General features: G+C 47.2%; 1 protein-coding gene across 2 annotated transcripts in view; it reads left to right on the forward strand.

The window, feature by feature from the left end:
* The window catches only part of DGKG (diacylglycerol kinase gamma), a 191326-nt gene that overhangs the window by 89062 nt on the left and 74664 nt on the right, over positions 1-27600 (forward strand). For both annotated transcript variants that reach the window (XM_040621478.1, XM_040621479.1), the window contains 4 exons: positions 2564-2649; positions 6875-6964; positions 9001-9161; positions 17305-17369. In XM_040621478.1, coding sequence (XP_040477412.1) covers positions 2564-2649; positions 6875-6964; positions 9001-9161; positions 17305-17369 — 402 coding nt within the window. The remainder of the gene's footprint in view (positions 1-2563; positions 2650-6874; positions 6965-9000; positions 9162-17304; positions 17370-27600) is intronic.

Here is a 27600-nt window from a genome sequence, read left to right on the forward strand (position 1 = left end):
GGGCAGTTGTTTTTGTAAAAGAGAGAAAGCGCATGTGCCCTTCATTGGATTGACAGGAAGAGCGGGCTGGTAAATTATTACGTGAACTTCTCTGCAAGGCTGTGTTAGCCGGTGCCTTCATACTGAGTCATCAGGGAGGAGGAAAGAGTTTTCCCGGCGCTGTCAGCAGTTCGGAAATCTATACAGCTGACTCAGAGATCGGCTGTGTGTGCTGTTGGGGAGCATTTTAGGATCGAGGCAATTGGTTATTCAATGAAATCACTCCCCCCACCCAGGATTATCCAATTTAGAGGTTGTTAAGCTGCCCCTGGCCCTTCTCCTGCAGGGTGCCTACTGGCTGTTTCACTGCCCATTAGAGCGGGAGAGTGAGGAGAGGAGGCAGGCAGCCCCTCTGCAGCCCGCCTGCCCGTTTGGTGGGAGGGGCTGGGCCCGGTGGTAGCGCTAACGTGATGGCTGCGGGTCCCTGTCATCAGAAGCTGCTTCAGCATCGGGGCTGGAAGGCACCCAGACTGGGCTTCTTACCAGACAGAGCTGGTGCGCTAGGGACATCTGCTGGCCAGCCCGAGCCTGTCTGTCTCCAGGCCCCCTTTTCAGATCTGCACACGCTGGGCTGGACTTCCCAGCACACAGCTGCTTGGCCCAACCTCCTAACCTGCGTTTCTAGGCTCAGTTCAGCAAGACCCTCAGCGGGTGGGGGCAGGGGAACGGGGCTGCAGGAAGGACTATAAAAAGGCACTAGGTCCCAGTCTTCGTTGTTTGACGCAAAGCTATTATTTATACGGCTGTGATGGTGCAAGACCCAGTTAAAAGGAGAAAAAAACATTTGAGTGCGAGCCCAGCACCTCTGCCATGACTTATGTATAAAACTGATTTCTGAACAGAGCCACCTAGGCTGCTGTGGGTACCGTCATTGTCACCATGATCGTAATTACTGCCCCATCATGACCTGTGACCGAAAGGCAGCCTGCAAGTACCTTTACCAGCCCCCTCTCTCTCAGGGCCTTGTAATACCCGAACGCAGTACTCTAGCTTAACCTCATTCATCCTAAATGGTTGCTGTCCTGCATGACAAGCCTGGTGGCTACTTCCAGGACTGCTGTGCCCTGAGTATCTTTGCTGTGTCAGCCTGTAACCAGGCAGGCTGTCTAGCGGAAAGGAGCCTCCTTTCAAAATTCACTTCCTAGAGGAGAGCAGAGGTCTGCAAGGGTCGGGGAGGGGAGGAAATGTTGATTTGCCCACATACGCATCAGTGACTCAGAAAGCCCCCGGGTCTTCTCAGACCACCAGGCTGGACAAAGACTTCCCATGTCCCACCCCACGGTGTTGACAGGTCACATTTGTTCTAAAGCAGAGATTTTTGTCCCTTTCTGTGCCAGAAACCCATTTGGCAGCCTGATGAAGCCAACGGACCTCTTCTCAGAATTTTTTTTTTTTTTTAAAGATTTTATTTATTTATTCATTCGACAGAGATAGAGACAGCCAGCGAGAGAGGGAACACAAGCAGGGGGAGTGTGAGAGGAAGAAGCAGGCTCATAGCAGAGGAGCCTGATGTGAGGCTCGATCCCACAACGCCGGGATCACGCCCTGAGCCGAAGGCAGATGCTTAACCGCTGTGCCACCCAGGCGCCCCTCTTCCCAGAATTTTTATTAATGCGTAAAATGAAATATTTGGGATCACCAGGGAAACTGATTATATTGAAAAGCCAGTTATCAAAATATTAAAAACAAAAATATTGGGATATGGGAATATATGTGATTTACTCACACATTTTTGGCAAGATCCAGAGGCAGGTTAACTATTGTTAATCAAAAGTGGTGATGAGCATAAGGGATAGTATGGGGCAGCAGCTGTAATAAAACATGAAAATACCTGAATTGACATCTAACAAAGTCATAGGTATTGTTCGTACCTCTGTGATTTGTTGCCCACTTCCATAATTGGAAAGGCTAAATCTCAGTGAGAGCTCAGGGAAGATAAGAATGTAACATTTTCTCCTCCCAAGTCCATGGCCCTCTGGATTCTAGCTGCAGATCCCTTAGAGATTTGTGGACCCCCAGTTAAGAGCCCTGCTCTAGAGGGCAAAGGCCCCAGAGGGGAGAAGGTGCTCCCTCCGCTCGGGTCTGGACCCGCAGCACAGTGGGATGAAGACCCAGCTGGTTCACTGCATCCGGCTCGAAGGAGCGTTTGTGAGGACAGAGCAGGCGGGAGAGCCGGAGAGGAGTCAGAGTGTTGGGGGTTCGTTGTATTGGTGCCCAAAGAAGCAGACTATGGCCTCCTCTGCACGAATAGTAAGAGAATTGCTAGAAAACCATTTTCTGTTTGTGTTGAATGTTGAGTCAGATTCTCCCTCTACGAGGACAGCTCCCCAGGGTTCTTCTCTATACTTCAGTGGCACTCCTTCCTTAGTAAGTTCTGGTTTCAGAACACAAAGTGACCCTTTCAACCCCAAGGGAGTCAGGGCTGTAACATACTCCCGGGGAAGTGGGGAGACTCTGACTCAAGCAGGGTCAAATGTCAGCCACAGCCTGGTAAAGAAGAGCATTTTGGCCTTTTACTTCCCAGATTGAACTTTTTCCGTGATACTCCAGACTTCCGAGTTCTAGCCTGCGGAGGAGATGGGACAGTTGGCTGGATTTTGGATTGCATTGGTAAGAATGGGCTGGGAGGGGCTTTAGAGTTTATCTATAATAAGTGTATTGAAAGTCAAAGGAAGGCAATCAACAGGAAAGAGAAATGGAGCCATGTCTTCTTCATCCTTATTTCTACTCTTGGGCCATTGCTTGACTACATATCTACTTTGGGAGGAAAAGAGAAATGGAAGGATTCCCACAGGTACAGGTGTAAGTGTTTAGTTTTAGGCTTTGCTTCATAAACATCTGTCATGGCCGGGCTTTGGGCAGTGGCAGGACAGGCCAGTTTGGGGAGCTGCAGGGGAGGAAGGGCAGGACTAGGACTCCAGCCAGACCCAGGGTAGTGGGTAGAGGACAGAGAATTGAGCATAGGTGCGTAGCCTGGGGCAAATCTCCTTGGGATGAGCCCCTGAGCCTGAGTCCAGAAAGCACACCTAGAAAGTGCAGATCATTACAAGCAAAGAAAGGTCACACTGTTCTGTGTCCAGTATGCTTAGATCAGAAGGGCAGTGGGGAGGGCCCAGGCTGGGAATCAGGAGGCCTGGATTTCAGTCCAGCTCTGCCTGGATCTGCGGGTCCTTGGACATCTCATCCTCCGTAAATGATGGAGACTAACTCTGGAATTGTCTGTCATTCCTCGCATAAATACTGCGTGGACACCTCCACATGCCGAGCTCTCCTCCAGGTACTGGAGATGCAGCAGAGACCAAACGTGTGGAAATCCCGCCCTCCTGGATCTTCCTTTCCAGGGGGAGGAGACAGGCAATCAACAAAAAAAAAAACAAGGGAAACGTACAGCATGTCAGAAGGTGATAAAAATACAGCAGGGAAGGGGCAAGCTAGGTAGGGTAGGGGGTGGTCTCCAATCTAAGACTGAGTGGGGAAGACCTCACGGAGCAGATGACGTTTACGTGGAGACCTGGAAGAGAGGTGATCCGTGAGGATACTTGAGGAAAGAGCTGTTCCAGCAGAAGGAACAACAGATACAAAGGCCCTGAGGCAGGGGCAGGCCAGGCTGCTGAAGGCAGCAGGAGGGCTGCAGAGCACACTCAGAGCAGGGTGCATGATGGGAGAGGGACAGGATGCAGCAGAGATAGCACAGGGCCAGGTGACCAGGACGTGCGGGACAGTAGACAGAATATGGCTTTCATACAGGAAAGGTCCCAAGACGCTGCATGGTTTGGAGCAGAGGAAGGGCACAACAGACCATGAGGAAAGGGCAGCAGCAGGGAGACCGGTCAGGAGGCTCCTGCAGTAATCCGAGTGACAGGTGACCAAGGCTTGGACAACAGGAGACACAGAGGAGGTGGTGAGGAGTAGTCAGCTTCTGGATATTGTTTGAAGGTGGAGGCAACAGGATGAGAGGAAGAGAGGCATCAGGGGTGGGCATGGGCAGACCCTGACCGGGGCAAGGGAAGGCTGCGCCTGTGGGGGTCGTCAGCAGCCCACCAGGAGGGGTGGGACCACACCCAGCACACCTGCCACCTTCTGCTCCCCAGAGGCGCTTTGGTTTCCATGGACGCAGCCCTGCCAAGCAGCCACCCACGCTCTCCTGTCACCTCCAGCTCGGGAGTTGTTTGTGGGAGGGGGGAGGCATCCTCTGGGGGCCCAGGGAGGAAACGCTGATCAGCAGAGGCTGGGTGGCTGCCATCCTGGGAGCTGCTCGCATGGTTCCCTCTCCATCACAAAGGAGAATGTCGGCTTTGGTGGTTTTATAAAATTCATCTGCAGAGAAGACAGGGGAAAGGAGATGCCCACAACTGTAAGAATAAAGGTCATATGACAGGTTGGTGGCCTGACGAGAGAACACAGTGGTGAAAGGAATAACTGCATAATGTTCATTCATTCGAGAATATTAAAGCACTTAGCACCTTCTGCCACCCCATTTTGGTCCCCTTGCTGATCTGTTTATGCTCTACAACCAGAGCATTCTTCCCTGAATGTCAGTGGGTTCATGGTGTGTGTAAAGCACATCAGTGGCTTCCCATTACTCTTAGGATAAAGACAAAAGCCTTTTAAATGACCTACAAGGTCCTGCTGCTCCATAGCTGCCCACCCTTCCAGCCCTCCTTCATACTTCCATTCTTCTCTCTCTTAACTCTAGCCACCCAGTCCCTCTCTCAGACCCTTGAACATACCAGTCTCCCTTCTACCACAGGGCTTTTGCACAAATGGTTCCTCCTGTCTGGTACAGTCCCTGGCCATTCCTTGGTCAGCTTCTACTTCAGATCTCAGCCAAAGTATGGCTTCCTCAGAGGAGCCTTCCCTGACACGTAGCCTCAGTCACCTTATTATATGATCACACTTCTTCCCTTTCCAGTATGAATTTGAGATTATGCATCATTTCTACGAAGACTTTATTAATATCTGTCTCTCCCTCTCGATCGTAAACACCACGAGAGGCTGTGTCACGGCACTTTGACCCGCTACTGGAGCCACAGTACCTAACACAGCACCTGGCACGTAGAAGGCCCTCAGTAAACGTGTGCAGAGACGCTGTGATGAATGAGACATCGCTCCTCCAGGGGGGTTGCAGTGCATTCAGAGAACAGACGAGTAGTCAATTACAAGAGTCAATTATAAAATTGTCCCTGGTGCTAAAGAAACACTCTGGAGAAGCCCCTGGCCTAGACTAGGGCAACCAGGGAGGGCCTCCTGGGGCAGCGCCTAAACAACAGAGAGCTTGTGACTTAAGGCACTGAAAATACTTCAGCATGGTTGACACGTCAACAGAGCCCGGTGCCATGCTGGAGATGATGGGAGCCATGACAGAGGGAAAGGGACCACCTGCCCTGGAGGGGTGAAGAGCCACTAGGGGAAACTGGGAAAGCAAAGAGGAGGCAGCAGCTTTAGGACCCGCGGGAAAGAGTCACGTACCTGAACTCAGGCATTGCCATGGGAGTAGCGAGAAGGGATGGCTGAGAGATCTATTAAAGAAACAACACGTGGAAACAGCTGTATGAACGGATGCAGGGTGAGGGAGAGGGGCAAACCTTGGATACCATCCAAGTCTCTAGCCTCAACACCGTGAAGACGGTTGACCTGTTGGGATGGGGACCACAGGAGGAGCAGATGTAAGGAAACAAGGGCCTTCCAGGCAAAGGAAGCAGCAGGCACAAAGGCAGGGAAGCAGAAATTCTGACCACGTGTTCCGGGAACAGTGGCAGAGCCCATTGCTTTGCTCTGTGCTGCATTTCAAACCTCCTGGTGGTGGGCTCAGCCCTGGGGCTTGCCTGAGCTCAGATACTTGTGGCATGAGCCAGACAACCTGGGGACCTGTGAACTCCCCTTTTGCGGGGGCAGTCCTAGCATTTGCCCCAAGTGCTTATCCTCCCCCCCTCCCCCCCGCCATGCGTACCCCTCAGTCAACCTCATTCACATCCCCAGGCACCGGGTGGGCTGCAGCCTATGTCAGTGGCGCCCCCTGGAGCCCAGCGTGTGCCCGTGCCTGTCCCGCCTTCCTCAGTGCCGCAGACTTGCTGCTGTGGGTCTACAGCCGGGTGAAACCCTGCATGTTCTGCTGTGTTTTCTCCAGCGGTTCGGTCTGATGCTTCTTCACAAGCCACGTGGCAGATCAGCTTGGGAATTGTGGATTTGCGAGTCTGGGAGGTGGGGGAAGTGACGAAATTGTACCTGGGTGCCAAATGACACCTTGAGGTTTTGTTTGTTAGACACAATATTATTTTTAAACTTGGAACCTGAATGATCTTAGATGAGACAGCTCCAGTCTCCCAAATGCCCCACCATTCCCTGATTTCTCAGAGCCACCTGTGTTACTCTCCGTGCACCTGCCTAGCCCCTGAAGCAAGGAGGAGCCTGGACTTGGGGCCATAGAGATCTGGATTTGATCCTGACTCTGGACTTCCTTTCCTCCTCCGACCCTCACTGCCGTCATCTATGAAGAGAATGAGGGACAAATGGAGAAGGCGTTAGTTACGATTACAAACTAATGTTTTCGAGGTGTGCTGTCACCTCAAAGGAAAGAATTTGGAAGAAATGAGGATAAGCAGGTGCAAGTGACAGGGAGACAGAGTCAGCTCGATATGAAAGAATCCTTTGTAGCGGTTCACACACGGCAGAGGGAAGAGACGGCTTTGGGAAGTAGTGCGCTCTCCATCATGGGAGCTCTGCAAATGAAGATGCTATGAAGGGGTTTTAATCATCAGATCAGAGGTCATTAAATAACCCACAGGGTCCGTAATCTGGTGGCATACGGTTTTCTCTTCTTCTGCATGGGTTGTAGATAAGGCCAACTTCGCAAAGCACCCACCGGTGGCTGTCCTGCCTCTTGGCACAGGAAATGACCTGGCCCGCTGTCTCCGCTGGGGAGGAGGTGAGTCTGTGTGCCAGTGGCACTCCCCTGGGGACAGGCACTCCAATCTCCAGGGATGCTCCGCAAGGCTGGGCTGAACTTCCCTTTAAAGAATTACATTCCACAGAGTTCTAGCTACTCCATGACCATTCCCCCTGCCTTCCCAAGCCTTGCTGAGACCTGTGCTAATCCCTCGGTCTATTTACTCTGATCCTGAAACCATCAGCCTAGAGCCTGCCCACCCCGGCAGAACATAGTCAGCTTTGGGGTAGTCTCCTCTAGCTCCCCCACAGTGCTACGCTAGTAGGGGCTCACTCAGGCGCTTCCTGAATAAAATGCCCTCCTCTCCAAGTTACTGTTCTTCTTCGGAATTAGGAATCAGAATGCAGACCGAAAGCTATGTTGCCAGCTGCCAGGGGCATCCACATCATCACAGGCCCCCATGGCCGTTGCCCTCCTTTTGCAGTCACCCTGTGGGGGATCTCAGAGTGCTGACCAGCTCACAGGACAAGGGGCAGGAGCTAAGGAGAACTGTGCAGAGTGCGGCCGCCCCCATGGAGCTGGGACTGCTCCAGAACGCAGAGGAGGTCAGGGCAGCACATGGAAGGGACAGAGCAGGCTGGCAGGCAGAACTGGGATGGGCTTCCAGATGGCTGATCGATTCAGCGAGGATTCAAGACCAGTTCAGGCAGCGGTCAGTGTTCAGAGCTGGGTACATGCCTGGTGGCAGGAGCAGAGGAAGCAGGAGCCAGCCCCAGAAGGACGTTGGCAGGAACAGATGTCCTCGGCCACACACTGAGGCTAGGGAAGAGACCTCTGTTCAAGAGGGACAAGCAGAAGCTCCGCGTCTCGGCAGCAGAGCTCAGCACAGACTTCACGCAGGAGGCCCAGCCCTGGGCTCCCAGAGAGCCGCCAGCCCTCGGCTACGTAGTTGCTACCATTGCTATCTTGTGAGGTATCCCTAAGGAGCTAACCAAACTAACAACTTGAAAATACTCTTCAGTGTTGCCCTGAAGGTAAGCAGGAGCAGGGGAGTGTTATCTGAAGGAAAGCACTGTCTCTTCCACCAGCCTCTCATGACTTACAGTTCACTTTCTATACTGCGTTTGTATTGCTGCATAACAAAAGATCATACACGGGGACGCTTAAAACCTCCATTTGTTAACTCACGGTCCTGTCGGTCAGGAGGCCTGGAACAGCATGACTCGGTTCTCTGCTCTGAGCCTCAGCCGGAAATGAGGGTGTTGAACAGGCTGTGCTCTTCTCTAGTCTCTGCAGGGAGAATTTGCTTCGAAGCTCATTCATGTTATTGGCAGAATTGAGTCCTTTATAGGACTGACGTCCCCGTTTCCTTGCTGGTTATCAGCTGGGACCACTATCAAATCCTTGAGGCTTCCTTTTTCCTTGACAGATGGGTCCCTCCATCTTCAAAGCCAGCAACAGAGAATCTCCCTCACCTGAAACCCCTCTCAATGAGAGCTCTGAATCAGTTTCCAAAGGAAAAGCCCAGTCCTTTCTAAGGACTCAGCTAATTAGGTCAGATCCACTCAGATAGCCTCCCTTGTTTAAAGTCAACTGTGCCATATAGCATGGTAAATCGTTGTCCTATCTTATTTATAAGTCCTGGGAATTGCAGGGTGTATACCCCTGGGGGATGGGGCAGGAATAGTGGAGACCATCCTAAAATTCTGCCTACCACACTGTCTGTCTCCGACATGACCCAGTCCTGGAACGGATCCTTTGTTCTCTCATGCGCAGCGTCCCAGCCCCCAGCCCACCCATTCTCTAGGGCTTTCTGTGGCTACATAGGCCTGCCCAACTTTGGCCAGCCCCCACCCCTAGCCCCCACTGCTATACCTTCCAAATCTCCCCAGCTTCTTTCTGATTACACCTTGTTGTCCTCTCCTTCTCCTTGGCTCAGGGAACCTAAGTGTCTCTGGCCCCCAGACACGCTGGGGGTGTCTCCTGGTCACAGATGCCCACAGAGTTCCCTGCCCTGATAGCTGCCTGTATGTCAGCCACAACTTAACCCTTCTGCCCTGGGGTCAAATTCACAGGTTATGAAGGGGGCAGCTTGACAAAAATCCTGAAGGACATCGAACAGAGCCCCTTGGTGATGCTGGACCGCTGGCATCTAGAAGTCATCCCCAGAGAGGAGGTGGAGAATGGAGATCAGGTTCCGTACGACATCATGAACAACTATTTCTCCATTGGTGTGGTGAGTTGGGCTAGGATTGCCTTTCTGCATGGAAGAGAAATGTCTGGGTGGGCAGAAAGGTTCTGGTCCTCCATCGTCCCCCTCTAGGTCCCTACTCTTCACCTCTCCCAGCTCCCCCAGTCTTGACTTGGGTCCAAGCATCCTTGCGTGTGGCCTGGGCATGGCCACCCTGAATGTACCAAACCGCCACCCTAGATTATGGAGGAAACTTCTTCCCCTATAATTTTAACTAACATAAGAAAATAAGACATTAAAAAAAACAGATCTACCCTTTGGATAATTTGAAACAATTTAAAAGAAGTAATACCAAGAAATAACCAAGGGGCAAAGTCAGGAGAAGACTCTCATGTGAGCTTCCTGAGTGGAGAATTCCGATCTCCAAGAAGGACCGTGTGGTCCCAAACCAGCTTAGCTAACTTAGCTGTCGGAATTCCTTCTTTCCTGTTCTCTCCCCTCATCTCAACTGTATTCCCTACGCTCCAAAGTACTCATAAACCCCTGGGGTGCCTCCTCCCAGCTGAACCCTTCCTCGGGTGAGTGCCGTGCTCCCCCTTGGTGCTGCCAGTCTTCTGTGTTCACCCCATCAATGCACCCTCTGCATTTGATTGAAGAGATCGGTTTCCGTGCCCATTTCACACACCCCCAATCCACACACACACACATCCCCAACACAGACCCCAACACACACCAACACACACCCCCAATACACACACAGCACAAGAACAGTGCCCCATTCCTCTTTCTTCCTCCAGCCCCCAGCACATCTAGCACACTCCATTAGTTTGTTCTACTGAACGCAGCTTCTGGTCCAAAGCGGATGGGGGTAGACCCTGCTTCCAACACTGTTGAGGATGGGGTCAGGAAGAAAAGAGATCCATCCATTCCACAGACAGAGCTAGGGTTCAGGACGGGGATGCAAAAAAACACTAGCATTTATCGAGCAGCTATTGTGTGCGCTCCACTATGCTAGACCTTATATATTGCAATCCTCATCGTGGTCTTGCAGATATCACTGTCCCCACAGCCCGCATTTTACAGACGGGGACTCAGGACGCTTGACTAGCAAGGGCCGGGAACTGACACGGGCACTCTGTGCCTTACAGTCTTCCCTGTTTCCCTGTCTTTGAAATTATGCTGCCCAGTCTCAGATGCATAGGAATCCCGCCAAACCTACCATCCAGGCCCCGCTGAGGTGACAGCTACACTTGTCAACCATCCTTACCTGTGTCTACTTCGAAAACTTTGGCTTAAAAAGAAAAAGGAAATAGATGGAGAAATGATAGGTAGCTTGAGGGAAGAGCAGGTTTAAGGAAAGGGTTTTTAATGAGAAGACTAGAAGGGCACCTGGGTGGCTCAGTTGGTTGAGTGTCCTACTCCGGGTTTCAGCTCAGGTCATGATCTCAGGGTCGTGAGATTGAGCCCCAGTCAGCTCCACACTGAGCATCGTTGGCTTGGGATTCTTTCCCTCTTCCTCCTCCTCTGCCCCGCCCTACTGTGTGCTTGCGTTCTCTCTCTCAAATAAATAAATAAATAAATAAATAAATAAATAAATAAAATCTTTAATAAGAATACTAGAACAACCATGGAAGAGGAAAGGATGTTTCAAAATACTATATATTTAAAGAATGTAAAATTTACCATATTTGTAGGTATTTTCTTGATTCTTATGACTACTCTGAAGGGCAGTATTATCTCCATGTTATAGATAAGGATACGAAGAGTCCGATGAAGGGATTTGCTCTCATTTTCTGGCTCCTAAGCCAGCACAGTTTTTCTGTCACTACAACAGAAGAGAGGGGCATCGCTGGACCAACAGGCAGGGTCTGAGAGGATGGTGGATTGGACTGGCAGCATGTTCAGGGCCCCTGTGCCCTGATCTGGTTTATCTTTATCTCCCCAGCTCACCTGGCCTCAGGTTCTTCTAGTATTCTTATTAAAGATTTTATTTATTTATTTATTTATTTATTTATTTATTTATTTATTTGAGAGAGAGAACGCAAGCACACAGTAGGGAGGGGCACAGGAGGAGGAAGAGGGAAAGAATCCCAAGCCAACCATGCTCAGTGCGGAGCTGACTGGGGCTCAATCTCACGACCCTGAGATCATGACCTGAGCTGAAACCCGGAGTAGGACACTCTTCCAGCTACCGCCTCCAGGGACCTAGGCAGACCCCTCCTCCCTCTTCTCGTTGGCTTGAAGGCCACCTCTCATTTTTGAACCCCCAGCTCAAGCCCTGCTTCCCCCAACAGGAACACGCAGCCCTCAGCTACTTACTGCCCATGAGACATGACTGACATGTCTGACTTTCAGTAGGCTTCTAAAGCATGGGCTTCCCATGATGACAATTTCACAAAAACTTGCGTCTTTTTCCTATAGTAACCAGAGTATAGCTTGCTAACATTTATGCGTCCCTGCTGCCCATGAGGCACAGGTGCCCTATTGGTAGATATAGTCATTATCCTTTTGCATTTTGTAAGAAGGAACCGTAGCTCAGAACAATACAGAGACAGGTCTCAGCTGGTGAGTAGTGTTGAGCTCCCAAGCCCACTGAGCTGTGGCCCAGGAGCCATGCAGCCTCTGCACAGCCCCCTCCGTCTACAAATGCTTTCCTTCATAGTAGCACTGGGGGGGGGGGCGGTCTCAGCATCTAGTGTGTGATGGCTCACTGGTACCTTTTCAGAGATGCAAATTTCACCCCCACGACAGATCCTGGTTTGTATTCTGATTCAGTTCGTCTGGGCAAGGTCTGGAAGTCTGCATTTTTAACAGGGCTCTGAGATAATTCTGATGAAGACGGTCCCAACCCAGTGTTCAGTGAGTGGAGACAGCCCATCAGAACAAAGAAGAATGGTCAAAGGAAGTGTTCCTACACAGGAGCAGAGACCAGAACTGAACTAGATGAAGGAGAAAAATGATAGTGAGGAGGGGACGCAGGCCCTATCAGCAGCCGGACAGAGGGGAGAGCTGAATAGCAGGGCTGGGCGCCCTGCCTGGGAACTTCTAGATCGCCGCCTACAGCCATGGATGCCTTCAGAGACTTTAGCCCCACATCTTCTCTTTCTTGACACACTCAGCTCTGGCTGCCAAAACATGATTCTTGATACCTCCTGCCTGCCTCTAGACAGTTCCATATGCAAAAAAAATTTCACTCACTTAGTATTTCCTGGCCAGATGGATAAACACACCAAAAAGGAATAAACAGCCTCAGCTTACCTACATAACCCCGCCCTAATCCCAAGAGCCATAATGATTATGGTTTTAATTCATTTTTACAAATAAGTAGGAAGGAAGGAAGTTGGGGGACAGGAGGAAGGAAAGGAGACCACCTAATTGTCCCCGAAGGAAATGCATACTGACAGATTCTCCATCACACTCAGTGGTCAGGGTATTTATTTGCCTGGGGCTGACTTATAATAATCCAATCTGTTCGTCTTTCAAGTTATAAAGAACTTCACAATATCTTTCTCATGATTTTTTTTTTCATACACCTTTCACTTGTGCATGTTTACTATTTTATTGCAAAGCAGTGAGGAACCGGGACAGTTTTTATCTCCTTGGTGTACCCTTAGGCTTCTCTCAATAAAATGTTTGCAGGGTTTGTATGCTCGCTCTTTAAAAGTTGGAAAGGGAAATTCTTGAGAAAACAAGTAGCCAACACGCGACTCTAACAGAATCTAGGGCTGACATTTGCAGAAGCTCTTCCTCCCTATTTGACTTCCCCAACTTTGTAAGAGGAGAAGTAGGTATGTAAACCAACCCGCAATTTTTACTTCCTTGTGATAATTAGAGTCAGACTCCTTTGGCAAAGACAGCCTTGCAAAGTCTTGGCCCCTTTTGAAGGACCTGGAATATCTGACTGATGTCAGGAGTCTGCTGCCATGTATGTATAAAGGTGATGATGGTGACCGCCGCTGTGGTGGCCCCAGGCAGTAAAGCATTTGCAATGACAAGTTCCCCGGGTCCCCTGGCTGCCAGCAGAGTCCATGTCCCGCATGGAGGGATAAACAGGGCAGACCCTCCTGGCCCACCCAGAAAGGGACTGTGGCCCCATCGTCACCACATTCCCGTCACCTACATACATGCCGGCCCTCCACCAGTGATGAGTTGAGAGAGTCGGCCTTCTCAGTCCCCCTAACTGACAACACCCCTTGGCAGGAGATTTTAAACATAGTCATTCGGGCTGCTATTTCCTCTGGCTTCTCTGGCCTCCTCATCCCTGCTCTTTATTTTTGGATTTGCAGAAATGTCAGGATGGCCAGGTATCAGTGACAGGAAGTTGGGGCCCATAAAGTAATTCCTGGGGTATGTGTAACTCCAAATGCCTCAAAGGCTCTGCTTTCACTGAGCCTCCATGGGAGGAGTGAACAGCTAATCCCTTGATTCAATGAAATCTATTTCTGACCCTAGGGGAACCCAGGGGCCAAGGAGAGGCCACAGTCACCACACTAACCCGTACACCATTCTCCGCCTTACAGACTGTACTTCTCAGGCTTCACCAGCTAAGTTTCCACCATGATGAGCCCCCTACCCATTAGGGAATTTACCAAAAAGTCATCATTTTCCCTGCAACTCTTTTGGGATTCCCGCAGCGTCAGGTTCTTGTCTGTCACCTGTGAGAGCCTATGGATGCCCTAAGACAATGGGACTCTCTGAGGGGTGTCTGGGACAAGGGCTTTATACTCTTTTTCATCCTCCAATCTGCCATAAGTTTTCAGAACCATCCAAATTCCAAATGATCTGTTTTATTGTCTCCTTTGTCCTTTTTATCTCCGTAAGTTGCCCAAGTGACTTGGACCTGCGTTGTCCAATATGGTAGACGTTAGCCACATATGGCACTTGTGTGCTTGCAATGGGGCTAGTCTAAATTGAGAGGCGCTCTAAGTATAAAATACTAATTTCAAAAATGTAGTATAAAAGAATTTTAAACATCTCAGTAATTTTTATATTGACTACATGTAGCGATAATATTTGTCAATGAAAATATCTTATCAAAGTTAATTTCACCTTTTTCTTTTCACTTTTTTAATGTGGCTACTGGAACATTTTAAGTTTATTTCTATCGGACAGCACTGGCCTAGACATCCAAATATCTCAGAGTCAAAATGACCACAGCTTATATTTGGAAGGGGCACATAAACCTTTTGGACTTTCAGTTCAGGAAAGAGCAGCCCATCATCTCCTCCATTCCTCACACCTCACAGAAAGGACACCAGAAAGTGATCTTCAGAAATGTCATTGCTTCCAAGGCTTCGCAATTCCCATCTCTATCCACCTGCCCCTTCAAAATGGAAGTCTCATTTTGTTGTAATTATTACCAAGAAAAGGTTTGAACTGTTGTAGCCCTGGTTTCCAAAATTTAAAGAAATCACTATTGAATATAAACACCCAGCTCAGTGCCTGTCACAGAGCTCAGCAGAGGGCGAAGGTAATCTCCATCCTTTTAAATCCCCAGGTAGAGAAACATGGTCAGAATCAGAGTCTTTATCAGCATTGCCCTTTCAAGACTGAACAGCTAAGGACCTGCTCAGCTCTCCTTTGCTACTTTGTGTATTTATCGTGAGATTACACTGGAACCCCATGCGTAACTAATAATATTGTAAAGGTTGGTCTTTGTGAAAAGAAACTTTGCAAAGCCTCATTTAAAAAAACAACAAGGGGATGCTTGGGTTGGCTAAGGGGCTGCCTTCAGCTCAGGTCATGATCCCAGGATCCTGGGATCGAGCCCCACATCAGGCTCTCTGCTCAGTGGAAGCCTGCTTCTCCCTCTTCTTCTGCCTGCTGCTCCCCCTGCTTGTACTCTCCATCTGTCAAATAAATAAATAAATAAAATCTTTAAAAGCAACAGCAACAACAAGGATAATCAGAACTAGGCAGAGGGAGGAAGCCTGTGCACATATCCCCGAGAATAAGAAAACCAGGAGCGAGTCACAACAGTCTTAGGGGNGTTGCGGGGGCGGGGGTTGGGGGGAAGGTCGCAAAGCACAAATCATGCTAGGCAACACGTGATGGCTTTTTTCTTTCCTCCTCTTTCTTTCTTTTCTTTTCTCCTGACAGAAGAAAATTAGTGCTTCAAAGGAACACAAGTAGATGGAATGTTTTCTCGAATTCTAGAGAAGCATTTGACAGATGTCACATGAATCTTATTCAGAGTGTTCACTGAAACTTGATCGGAGCCAGGGAGGGAGAATGAAGGCCTGCTGCCTGGAGAAGCTGCTGGGGACAGAGGCTTGGTGGGCCCTGCACACTTCCCACCAGGTGTCCACAGGCGGGCCTAACCAGGACCTTCAACGTTCCATGTGTCTTAAAGGAAAAACAAAACAATAATTAGAGTTTAAATGTTAAATTCCCAGGTGCCTGGGTGGCTCAGTTGGTTGAGCGTCTGCCTTCAACTAGGGTCGTGATCCTGGGGTCCTGGGATCAAGCCCCGCATCTGGCTCCCTGCTCAGCAGGAAGTCTGCTTCTCCCTCTAACCCTCCCCCCTGCTCTTGAGATCTCTCTCTCTCTCATAAATAAATAAATAAATAAATAAATAAATAAATAAATAAAATCTTTAAAAAAATAAATGTTAAATACCCAAAATGTTATTTCAGTAGGGAGTGTTGGCCAACCACACACACTAAAAAAAGCCCTTGGCCTCAACTTGCCTCTGTAGTGGGCTGCTTGCTGCTTTTACTCCTCTGCCAAGTATGACAGAAGCCCCTCTTTGCCCCCTAACTTGCTTCCAAACTTTCTGTCTCCCACCATTGGCCTCTATTTTACTCACCACACACAGCTCATGCTCAAAAAAAGCTTCTCCACTGAACGATACCTCCTGGCGTTAAAAAATAATGATAACATTCAGAAATTTTCTTTTATGAGTCCATACCAAGAAACGGAATTAATATGCATTTGCTTACATGGAATTTCGGTTCTCTTTTAGGCACATAGTGTAGTAAACGAGTTTCTGTAGCTTTTTTCCTGCACGTATCTGAGTCAGCTCCCTTGTTTCTGTGTCACTCCCCTCCCCCCAACCCACAGCCCAATTCTCCTGTTTCTTTCTAAAGCCCACCACCTGCACCTAATGTGATGGCATGAGGCCTGAGTGGTAAAGGGGTGCAACACATTCTTTATTCTTCTGCTGGAAAATGAGACCATTAATGAGGGTAAAAGACCAAGGGTGAGGAGGAAAGATGAGCTTGATTTTAGGTCTGAAACTCAGGGTTGGCTCTGAAGATATACATTGTGGAGACATCAGAGACGCTAGTAATAAGTGTGAGAACTCAAAATGGTCCATGACATGGAGTATAGGCTGCGGATAGGACTCAGGACTGAGAAGTTCTGGTCAGAGGATGGAGAGCCCAGAAGCATGGTGTCATGGGAGCCTTCCTAATAGTGAGTTCTGAGGAGCCAGTGGCCAATAGTGCAGCAAAGGGGCGTGCAAATAGAAGGACAGCAAAGTGTTCCTAGAAGGTGGTAGTGAGATTCTTCTTGACCTTGGGGGAAGGTCGTTTCTGTGGAGATCAAGTAAAAGAAGCCAGAAGTTTAAATATATTTTTATTATCGACTAAGCGTGTCATTCAATGCTACTAATTATTTCTACTGATATGGATGATTAGAATTAATGTATAACAGCATCTACGGAAGTCGGTTTCTGGTTTTGACAAGGCACCATAGTTACATAAGATGTTATTGGGGGAAGCTGGGTGAAAGGGATACAGGAACTCTCTGTACTATTTTTGCAACTTCTTGTGAGTCTTAAAATATTCCAAAATAAAAAGTATTTTTTAAAAAGAGTTAATATGGCAAGGCATTTCCAGAAATTCACACTCAGCCCCACGCACGGGTTTCTGCACTGTAACTGCCCCCACACCCAGACACCCTCTCTCTCCTCAAAGGGCAGTGGCTGTCCCCTTCGTTCACCCTGAACTATGGCCGAGAGTGAAAACTACAAAGAGTCGCCTGGCATAGGCTCTACCAGCGTTGGTGGCTAGCCTCTAACCTTGGACCTGGTGTTCATCCTTTGTGGGAACCTCCTTTTCTCCCCTGTGACAAGGACTCTCCAGCTTTGGGGGATTTCAGTGAGAGCCTGTGTGCTTCCTTTCTTTCCGCATGGCAGGGTCATGACCACTAACCAGGCGTCTGCTTTCCTCTCTTTCCCTTTCAGGACGCTTCCATTGCACACAGATTCCACGTGATGAGAGAGAAACACCCTGAAAAATTCAACAGCAGGTAAGAGTGCCATGAGGCTGCAGCCCCGCTGCACTGCCCGCCGGCCCCGCCCCGCCCCACACAGCCGGCCAGACCGAGGCCTCCACCTGCTCTCACCCAAGCGTTCTTGGCCGGGCCGCCCAGGGACTTCGCTTTCCTGCCACGTTGCCGGAAGGAGGGTTTCCATTTCCAAGCAGAAAACGGTGTCAGAAACCTGCCACAGCCTGGCCGCCTGTCCCCTCCCAGAGGATGCTGCGCAGAGGGAGGGATTGCGGCCGGCAGGGAGGGCGTGGTATGCCCGCCTTGAGGGGTGGGGATCTGCTCTTGGCTAACTGGACCCCCCTCCCCTCCTGGGGCTTGGCCGCTTTCTCTAGACGGAAAGCTCCCGCAGCCCCAGCCCCCCGGAATTTCTGTGGGGTGGGGCAGGCAGGATGGCAGGGACCTCGGCTTCTCTCGGTCTCTAAGGGAGGGGGCGGCAGCGGCAGGGCCTGGGAGGGAGGGCAGAGAGGGCGTCGCCTCCCGTCCCCCGACAGCAGAGGGCAGCAGAGGGAGGCCCCTGCCGGGGCTGCGAGCCGGGGCGCCCACCAGGTCCCAGCCTCAGCGCCTGCGTGAAGCCTGGATGTTAGGTCCAAAAATATGAGAGAGAAAACCAGATCTTTTGCAAACAAAACTAAACCCTCCTTGCTGGTGGGAGGGAATATGCTAGAAGTGAGTTGTGACTGGCATTAGCTACTGCTGGGATTGCTAAAATGCCTTTCTCCATTCTTCTGTTTTTCTTCTCTTTGGTTGATTTCCATCCCTTTTCCTCTTTGTTGTGCCATTTCAAGATGACCATTGGATCCCACCCCCACCCCTCCAGCAGGTGGGGAGGAGGAATGCAGACTGAGCCCGTAGGGAGTGACTTATGTAGCCCATAGGATTCTCTTCTGAGCAGAGGTCCAGTGTTGTCTGAGGACATTTGTTTAAACCCTCACACCCCCAAAGAGCACCATCATTTTCATTCGTGCTCCTTTCCCCTGACCCCCATTTCCTGGGAGGTTAACCAGGGAAAAAGAAAGTCCTATCATAACATACTTCAGCTTCAGGAAAAGGGATCTGTGGGGTCTACTAGCTGAACTAACTTCTTAGTGTGGGCCTTCTGCCCTTCTGTTCCCTCTGGCTTTCTCACACAGGCTACGCACACTTAAGAATCACTACTAACAGGTATACTTTCCACCCCACCCTTACTGTAATCAGCTGACCCTCCTTGTACATTCTTGGTCACTCTCACACACACACTGAATTATTCCTTCTCTTCTACCCATTGTAGACTTCTTAGGTGCTCTTTCCACACAGGTGGCCTTATACATACTCATGCACACATACTTGTTAAAATGCCATATGCTTGTGAGATCTATGGGGTTCTGTTCATTCATTCATTTCACACTAGCTTTTGAAAACAGACTCTGTACCAGGCACAGTTCTGTAGGTGTTTTGGACAGACATGCGTAGGGGCTCACAGTCCAGGGACGCAGACCGGAAGGCAGGTATGCAGTGACTTGTGTTCAGTAACCTATGGGAACACAAAGCAAGGATATGGAATTTGGTGTGGAGGGGCTTCTGCCATGGAGATGCCAAGACACAGGAAACAAGTATGCATTTTCCAGGTTGGCAAAAAGAGAAGGGCAGCCCAGAGAGGAGGAAGCAAATGTACAATAGGATAATAACAAGGAGTGAAAGAGGGCAAGATGCTTGGGGAAGAGCAAGGGAAGAAGCAAAATGCCTGTAGTTTGTAGAGAGTGAGGAAGCAGAGGGAGGCAGAAATTTCTCCGTATTCCATAAATCAATAGGTCAACACAGGACATAAATTAAGAGTAGTCATCAATTGTCCACATGATTAAATATAATTAGAAAGATACCTCTGTCAGAAAAAAGTTGTAATTGTGCATTTCACTGTGATCTGGTGACTGTTTTTCCTTCCCACTTGCCCCGTTCCATTAATAAGACTATTCTGCAGTTAGCTGCACACCCTTCTCCTGGTTGAGGTCAAGGTTATGTGGTCGCCCGGGATGAGAGGCACACAGATTTGCGTGTAAATCCACGTGCCTGCAAGTAAGTGGAGACCTAGTGGCACAGAGAAGGGCTCTGTTGCACAAGGTCCTAACAGCCTTCCTAGTAAGAACTTTGAGTCCCTGCTGCTTCTACCCCGCCTGCTTGCTCATGTGGAAAACACTCATGAGTGCCCACTTTGTCCACTGAGAGGCAGGCGAGCAGCCATTTTCTCCAGGCTTCCTTATTTAGCTTGGGAGATGGTTTTAAATAGGCAGGTGGTTGTTGCCATGGTTACCCCATTACACTAGCGGCTAAACTTAGGAAGGGCCACAGGGGATAGGAAGAAAGCTTGATACCCGGGATTTGGAAATGTAAACGATATTATCAAATAAGGCTTCGTTTGACTCGGCTGAACTTAGGTTTTCCAGAGAGTAGTCAGTGCTTGGCTGGATGACCTTACAGTGAAGGTGCCGGGCTGGGCCCTCGGGGACAACACAGAGGTTAAATCTAGGGAGTTGTAACTGTTCTGTTCTGTTTTGTTTTGTTTTGTTTTGTTTTGTTTTGTTTTGTTTTGAACATGGCTAGAATTTATCAGGGAACTTGAATCTTTCACATGGCTCATTCAGTTTTCTGGGCTATTCTAACAGGAATTCTTAGCCTGAGTTACAAAGGTGGCAGGAGATCCAAGAACACCTTGAAATTGTATAGAGGACATTGCATATAGTTTTCTGGAGGGAAAGTCCATAACTATCAGAAGGCTCTTGCAGGGACCCGTAGCCCTCTAATGGTTAGAAGTCACAATTCTGAGGCCTCCTTAAATCCTAAAAGGGGCTTGGGGTTTGGTTGGGGTTTTAGGAAATTCTTCCTCCAGTGGCTTCTCTACACAGGTTGTTTCCAGAGAAGGTGGTCGGTTGTTCAAAAGAAGTTATGTTCCCTAGTGGGATAGCTTTGTTAATGGAGCAAGAACCAGACCCAAGAATGCAGGAACATGAGCCAAGTGCGATGGGCAAGAATAAAAAGGCCTTTAATGGCAGAGATGGGGCTATTTTTGGTGCATTCTACTTCCTAATCATTGACAAGCTAATAATTACTTGCTCATTTAGAAATATTATGAAAAATTATCATCTCGTTGTTGGCATAAACAACAGAAGACAGATTTAATTCAACTGAGATTCTAACATGTGTTAGAAGGTGTTCTAGGCTACAAGGGTAAATGAAACCTGATTCTTGCCTTCAGGGAATTCATAGTCTAGCAAAGAAGGAAGAAAAATCTTCAAATACTTGTTACAAAGTGATTTTCACATACAAGGAGCTTCCTTTTCGAGGTCAAACAGCATCAAGAAAGTTGGCTAGTGTAAGACACTTATTAATGGTTGTATCCTTACTTCACTTGTAAATGAATTGTTTAGAGTGCAGAGATGGTGTTATAAGGGAACCAAAGTAAGAACCAGTATTTTTTGAGCTCCTACTAGATGCCAGGTGATAAACTAGGTTCTTGAAATACATTATATTATTGAAATCTCAAGATCACCCTCCAAGGCAAATATTAGATAAAGGCATTTTATAGATAAAGACACTGAGGCTGGGGGAGGCCAAGTCACCTAACTAAAGTCAAATATCTTTTTAAGCACCGGAGCTGATGTGATTCTAAGCTAGCTCCTAACTCCTCCAGAGTTCAAACTCTGTTTTCTGCACTTGCTGTCTCCAGTGGATTTCATTCATCAAATACGTGTTGTACATCAAACACGCTGATGGGTACTACGTACATGGTCCCTCTCAATGCTCACAGCAACATGCGAGGGTAAGTGCCACTATCTCCATTTTAGAGATGAAAATATTGAGGCAAAGGAGGGTAGAACTTTTATCACCTCTATCCATCTTTATGGATTGTCTCTGTGGGAAAATGCCTGCTGAGTTCCAAAGGGGGACCACGGGCACACCACCCACTCTTAATTTGTGTGGTATGACCCTTCTCCCTATCTCAGTGTCCATGGCACAGAGCAGGACCGAATACATGACTGGTGCAGCCCAGTGCCAGGTTAAAATGCAGGGCCCCTTGTACAAAATTATGAAGAATTTCAAGTCCATGGGAGTAGAGCATTAATTAAACCAAGTAACAGAGCCCTTCTGAGTGTTGAGCTCCTTGCACCTATGTAGGTTTTTCTTCCATAAGCTGGTCCTGGCAAGGAGAAAGGAATTTATTTTTTTTAAAAAAACCTCACATGTGCCAGGGCTCACAGAGGGGGGAAGTTTGCAATAAAGGTAAAGGAATGGAGGAAAAAGGGCTTCAACGAGGGAGGAGGGAAGGGATCATCAGTCCCTCAAACAGGCAGTAGTCAGTATTAGCAGTTGAACTGATGACACCACGGAAGTCTTGCAGATATCTAAGAACCAGTCCTCCATTGAGTTTCTGGATTAACTCTCTGTGAAGGATTTTTTCATATATGGAATATATGCATGAAAGTTACCAAATTCCAATGTCACCGTGGTTGAGTGTCCAGAAAAAGAAGTCTAACTGTGGAATTTTTTTGTTGTTGCTCAGAAACTCAGAGCACTTGAGGAATGTGTTATTCCAAACCTGTTGAGTGCCATCCACTTGAATATGTCCCTCAGCAGTTTAGGCTGAAGCAAGATATTTCCTGTTAGGCACTTCAAAGGGACCGAAACAGTGCTTCATTCCTACCAAGAGCTAACCACCTTTCCCAAAAGCCTTTGGGTAATTAATAGACTCTGGAGTGTTAGCTTTCTTGGAACCAGTCCCATGGAGTAATTGATGAGGGGTTCCCCCAGAAGCCCTAATGTAGCCTGAGACCTTAAGAGGTTGGAAATACATCTTGCAAATAACTAAACCCTTAACAGATATTTATAGAATGAGGCAGCAGGGTATAGTCTAAGTTGGCATCAAAACTTGGCTCTGCCACTTACTAGCTGCGTGACCTTGGGCAAGTTACTTAATCTCTTTAATCCTTTGCTTCCTCCCCCGAAAATCTCGCAAGGTTGCTGTAAGTATAAGGAGATTGTGTGTAAGTTCATGGCACACAGTGGGTAATCGATAAACATTTGTTGTTGAGTATTGTTGAATAACAAGCATGAGGAAAACATTGCCTTAAATTGCCAATGAAATCAGTCACCTGATGCCTTTGCTTTATTGGCATGGCCCTTGAACTGAGAAGTTGGAGGACAACTAAAAGTTGGAGGAGACCCCATCTGTGATACATTTAATCTATCTAAATCTCTCTCCTAGGGGATGGGAGGATAGCATCAATTAGCCAGGATTGAGTTGGATTCTCTAGGACTGGAGCTATAGAGAAAATTCCCTTTATGGGCTCCATGAGTGTTCAAGAGGCCGAGATCTGGGGTCTGAACACCAAAGATGCTAAGTCCAAATGCCAAGGTGAGGCTAAAGACAGGATCAAGGTTGTGGTCACAGACCCCAGCTGATGTGGTAGGAAGAGGAACAGGGTAGGAGTGAGTAAGGGGGAGTTGCAGGACAGGTGCCATGTGCTTCCTGGGATACCTAGGGCTTACCAGCTGGGGCCATGGAGTGCACTGCTGGTGGGTAGGGGGATTGCCAAGGGCAGTTAAACACGAGACGTGACGACCCTTCCTTTATTCATGTTGACTCTCCCCTCACCCACTGAGCATCTCTTCTCCTACTTTAGATGAACACAGAGATGTTCTGTGGGAGGCAAAATAGAAAGCAGCAAAGCTCAAATCATACAATTCTGAAAATGAAGGGCCTGCCCTCTTGAGTACCTGTAGTATGCAATGTAGTCAAAAACATAGACTGTATCACCATTTACCTAAGATTTTCTTTTTTTTTTTTAATCTAAAAATGAAACCATTCCAAGTTATTCTTTCCAGGAGCCCTGTGAGGTAGCCTAGTGTTACGGCCCCGGTGTTTGACTTTCCCAAAGCATTAGGGTACACAGCAGCAGACACAGCAGGATGAAAATCCTCACCATTGGAGGTTTCATTCTGTGCCCTGAACTGGGTTTTGCTCCTCTTCCTCCAATATTCGGCACCCAAGAAAGACCTTCCCTAGGCACCCAGAAGTCCAGACTGTCTGCACCTGTGTCCCTCAGTATATCAAACTATTTTTTTCAAACATTTGGGATTCAGAAAAACCCCCAATGAAGTTGATTGTGGCATTTCTATTTTTATTCTTACTCCCGTAGGTATTTAAAAAGAAAACGCAAACCTTATGTTTTGTGTTCAAGTACCTTTGACTCTTCAAGTCAGTTCTGACAGAGCAGCTTACTTAATTACTGGAATGTTTATGTACTAGCCCACAAAAATGTTTTATCCCCCACCCTCCCCACCCATCCTTGGAAGAGATACAGGGAATAAAATGAATGAAATATGGGTTCATGTTTTTTCCACCAAGCATTCATCGTTATGCAACTGCATAAGTTCAGGGGTTTTTCTTGGCTGTCTTATTTGTTTACAGTCAGCCCTTGATTATTTGCAGAAACAAGGGAACAGCAACACTCATCATTTAGAGCTGTGGATCTTACCAATATTTGTGCGCAAGTCTCTCTACCTTAAAGATTCACAGCATTTTAATAATATGATGTAATCACATTGACTCTTTCATTTTTTTTTAAGATTTTTTATTTTCGAGAGAGAAAAAGCACAGGGGAGAGGGGCAGAGGGAAAGAGAGAATCTCCAGCAGACTTCCCACTGGGCACAGAGCCCTACATGGGGCTCTGTCTCACGACCCTGAGTTCATGTCCTGAGCCAAAATCAAGAGGCAGATGCTTAACCAACTGAGCCACCCAGGTGCCCTGAAGTCACATTGCCTCTTAACAGTTCCTTCATCTTCCTCCTGGCCCCCCAGCCCACTGGAACAAACAGCACAGCTTCCCCGACCAGTACACAGGAGCAGCCTATGATATCCCAAAGCTCCTTACAAAGTTGCTGGTTTGCCAGAACAGTTCTTTATTGTAGCTTAACAGACCTTTTCTTCTAGCCCCTGCCAGGCTAAAACAAGGAAGGTATGATTCATGTCAACAAAGAGTGGAATCAGTTTGTGATAATATCAAAAGGAACTTGAAAGCAAGCTTTATTTTCAAGTCTTTAGAACAGATAATCCAAAAATTATCAGTATTTATCAATTGATTGATTTTTAGAAATATTTCCATCAAAGAGCTCAAGATGTAATATAGCATCAAGTTCAGAAGGGTTAAGGTCAGCATGATAAGCTCCTGGAAGAAAATCAAAGTGAGGTTAAGAACTGGCTAGGTCCTCAAATGGGTGTTGACAGTGTGGATGCTTTCCAGAGGGAAGAGGTCAGGAAAGTGCTAGAATTTAGTGTCTTATAAGGAAAGACTGAATCTGGGATTGTTTCACCCAAAGAAGAGAAGTCTTAGGGAGAAATGATTATTGACCTCATATATTTAAAAAGTATTTCTCATTAAGGAGGCATTGGGTTATTTTGCCTGATAAATCAATGGGAAAAGTGATCACTTTAAGCATCAAATATGGGACATTAGTTCTACCAGTTAGAGCCATCCTCAAGTGCAGGGGGTTACTGATGAGAGCGTTTTTAGATTTTAATGTTCAGGCAGGTACTGGACAGACATCTGGGGCTCCAGTGAGGCCAGGTACAGGTGCTATCGTGAGACAACCTAGATTCAAGTGCTGGAGTTGTCATAACCACTTATGTGCAACCTTCGTCTAGCTACTCGTCTAAGCCTTAGTCTGCTCACCTGCAAAATTGGGATATAACACTCTGTTTCCTATGGATGCTGCAGCAAATTACCACAAACTAAGTGCCTTAAAAAACACTAATCTATCATATTGCAGTTCTGGAGGTCAGAAATCTGAAATAGGTCTCACTGGGCTAAGATCAAGGTATCCTCAGGGCTGCATTCCTTTCTGGTGGCTCTAGGCAAAAATCCATTTCCTTAACTTTTCTTGCATCTAGAGGTTGTCTACATTCCTTGGCTGGGCCCCCCTTCTATCTTTAAAGCCAGCAATGGCCAGTCAAGTCTTTTGACAGTCTCCTTCTGCTTCCCTCTTCCGCTTAAAAGGACCCTTATGATTATACTGGACCCATTCAGATAACTCAGGATCATCTCCCTCTCTAAGGGTTAGCTGACTGCCAATTTCAATTTCACCTGCAACTTTAATTGCCTTCTGCCATATGAATTAACATATTCACAGCTTCCAGGAATTAAAACATGGACATTTTCAAGACGTTATTCTGCCTACTACAAATACCTTCCCTAAGTACCATAGAATGATTCTGAAGTTCCAATGAAGCAATGCATTTAAAGTGCTTATTACAAGGGCTTGGTACATCGATAGTAGATTATTATTATTATTTACATTATTACAAAAATAGATCCTATATCAAATAATAATCATCTTGGATGACTCAGAAGCCCTTAAACTCTGAGATTTGGTGATTCTCTGAAAGGGGTAAATATCTATTGGTCATAGGACATGAGTCATCAATACAGCAATATATGACATGCTTTTTTCTCTTCATTTATCTTGATAAAATTTTTTCAATGCATTTATCATTATTTAATAATATATCATAAAATATGATTACATAATACATTGCACTATCATTATAAATAATTTGTAGGGGTGCCTGGGTAGCTCAGTCAGTTAAGCATCTGCCTTCAGCTCAGGTCATGGTCCCAGGGTCCTGGGATTGAGCCCCACATCGGGCTCCCTGCTCAGCGGGGAGCCTGCTTCTTCCTGTCCCTCTGCCTGTTGCTCCTCCCCTGCTTGTGCTCTCTCTCTCTGTTAAATAAATAAATAAAATCTTTTTTAAAAAATAAGAAATATTCTAAAATAAGTAAATAAATAATTTGTAAAGTTCAGAGAGGTTAAAGAAGAAAACAACACTCATAGTGCCATCACTCAGAAACACAATATTACCTTTTTGGTGCATTTCAGCAGTTTACTTGATACACGTATTTTTAAATATTTTTGATAACATGTTTTTGTAAAGTTATATGTACCATTTCTCAAAACAAATTTTCTTTCTACGAGTAATTAAGACTTATTGTGGAAAAAAAATCATATTGTCCCCCAGGAAATAAACACAGTTAGCATTATAATGTATTTTTTTTGGACTTGCACTGTACACTTTTATTTACTTGAGACCACAACGTGCACACTGTTTTAAAACACTGTTAACACAGTAGGGGCACCTGGATGGCCAAGGGTCCAACTCTTGCTTTCGGCTCAGGTTGTGATCTCAGGGTCCTGGGATCGAGCCCTGTATTGGGCTCTGAGCTCAACGGGGTGTCTGCTTGAGGATTCTTTCCCTCTTCCTCTGTCCCTCCCCCAACTCACACTCACTCTCCTCCCCCCCATCAAATAAATAAATCTTTTTTAAAAATACTGTTAACACAGTAGCATTTATAGGTTTTGGAGGGAAGCGGATATGAAAGATCTGATTAGAGTGAGTTTATCTGCAGTGGGAATTTTATTAGTCTTCTCTAATTAAAAAAAAAAATCCCAATGATTTTGTTCAGTCAATATGAGAGTTTTAAAGATATCATTACTCAATTCCCTTTGCAAGTAAAATGATTGTTTGATATGTTATGCAACTCTACTTTTGTGGGAGGAAAATTTGAAAATTTGACTCTCTTAGCGCAGTTCTCGTCCTGTACATTGGTTTTACTGTATTAGAATAATACCAGTTTGTGTTTTAGGTGGCCATGAGAGGTAGCAAGAGTTGCCAACTGAATTATGCAGTGGTACAGTGGCTTAAACACACAGACTGTCCAGGTGTTTATTAAAGTCCTGAAGAGGTGGTTTTCCCAGCGTAATCAGCAGGGTTCCAACCTACACTGACAATGGGAGGCATCAGTTTTTGATGTTTTCAAGAATTTCATGTACATTATTTTTAACCGGCACAACTCTCCAAGTATAAGGTAAATATTATTGATCCATTTGACAGATGAGGAAATTGAGGCTCAGAGAGATGATGCGGCTTGCTCAAGAGCATACAACTAAGTAACAGGGGAGCTGCTATTAAGACCTAGGTCTGACTTTGCAGCCACCACGGATCCTGCTGCATTTCCCTGCATCTCTGGATGCCTGTTGTGGTGCTCCATGACCAAGGAAACACCCAGGAAAGAGACTAAAGAACAACCATAGAAATTATTAACGGCCCTATGAGAAAACCTTAAATAAACCAAAATCTTTTTTTTTTTTTTTTTTGAGAGGAAAAACAGAGAATGTGTTGGGACT

Source organism: Ursus maritimus, unplaced genomic scaffold, assembly GCF_017311325.1.
Source record: "Ursus maritimus isolate PB19 unplaced genomic scaffold, ASM1731132v1 scaffold_4, whole genome shotgun sequence".
Lineage (NCBI taxonomy): Eukaryota > Metazoa > Chordata > Mammalia > Carnivora > Ursidae > Ursus > Ursus maritimus.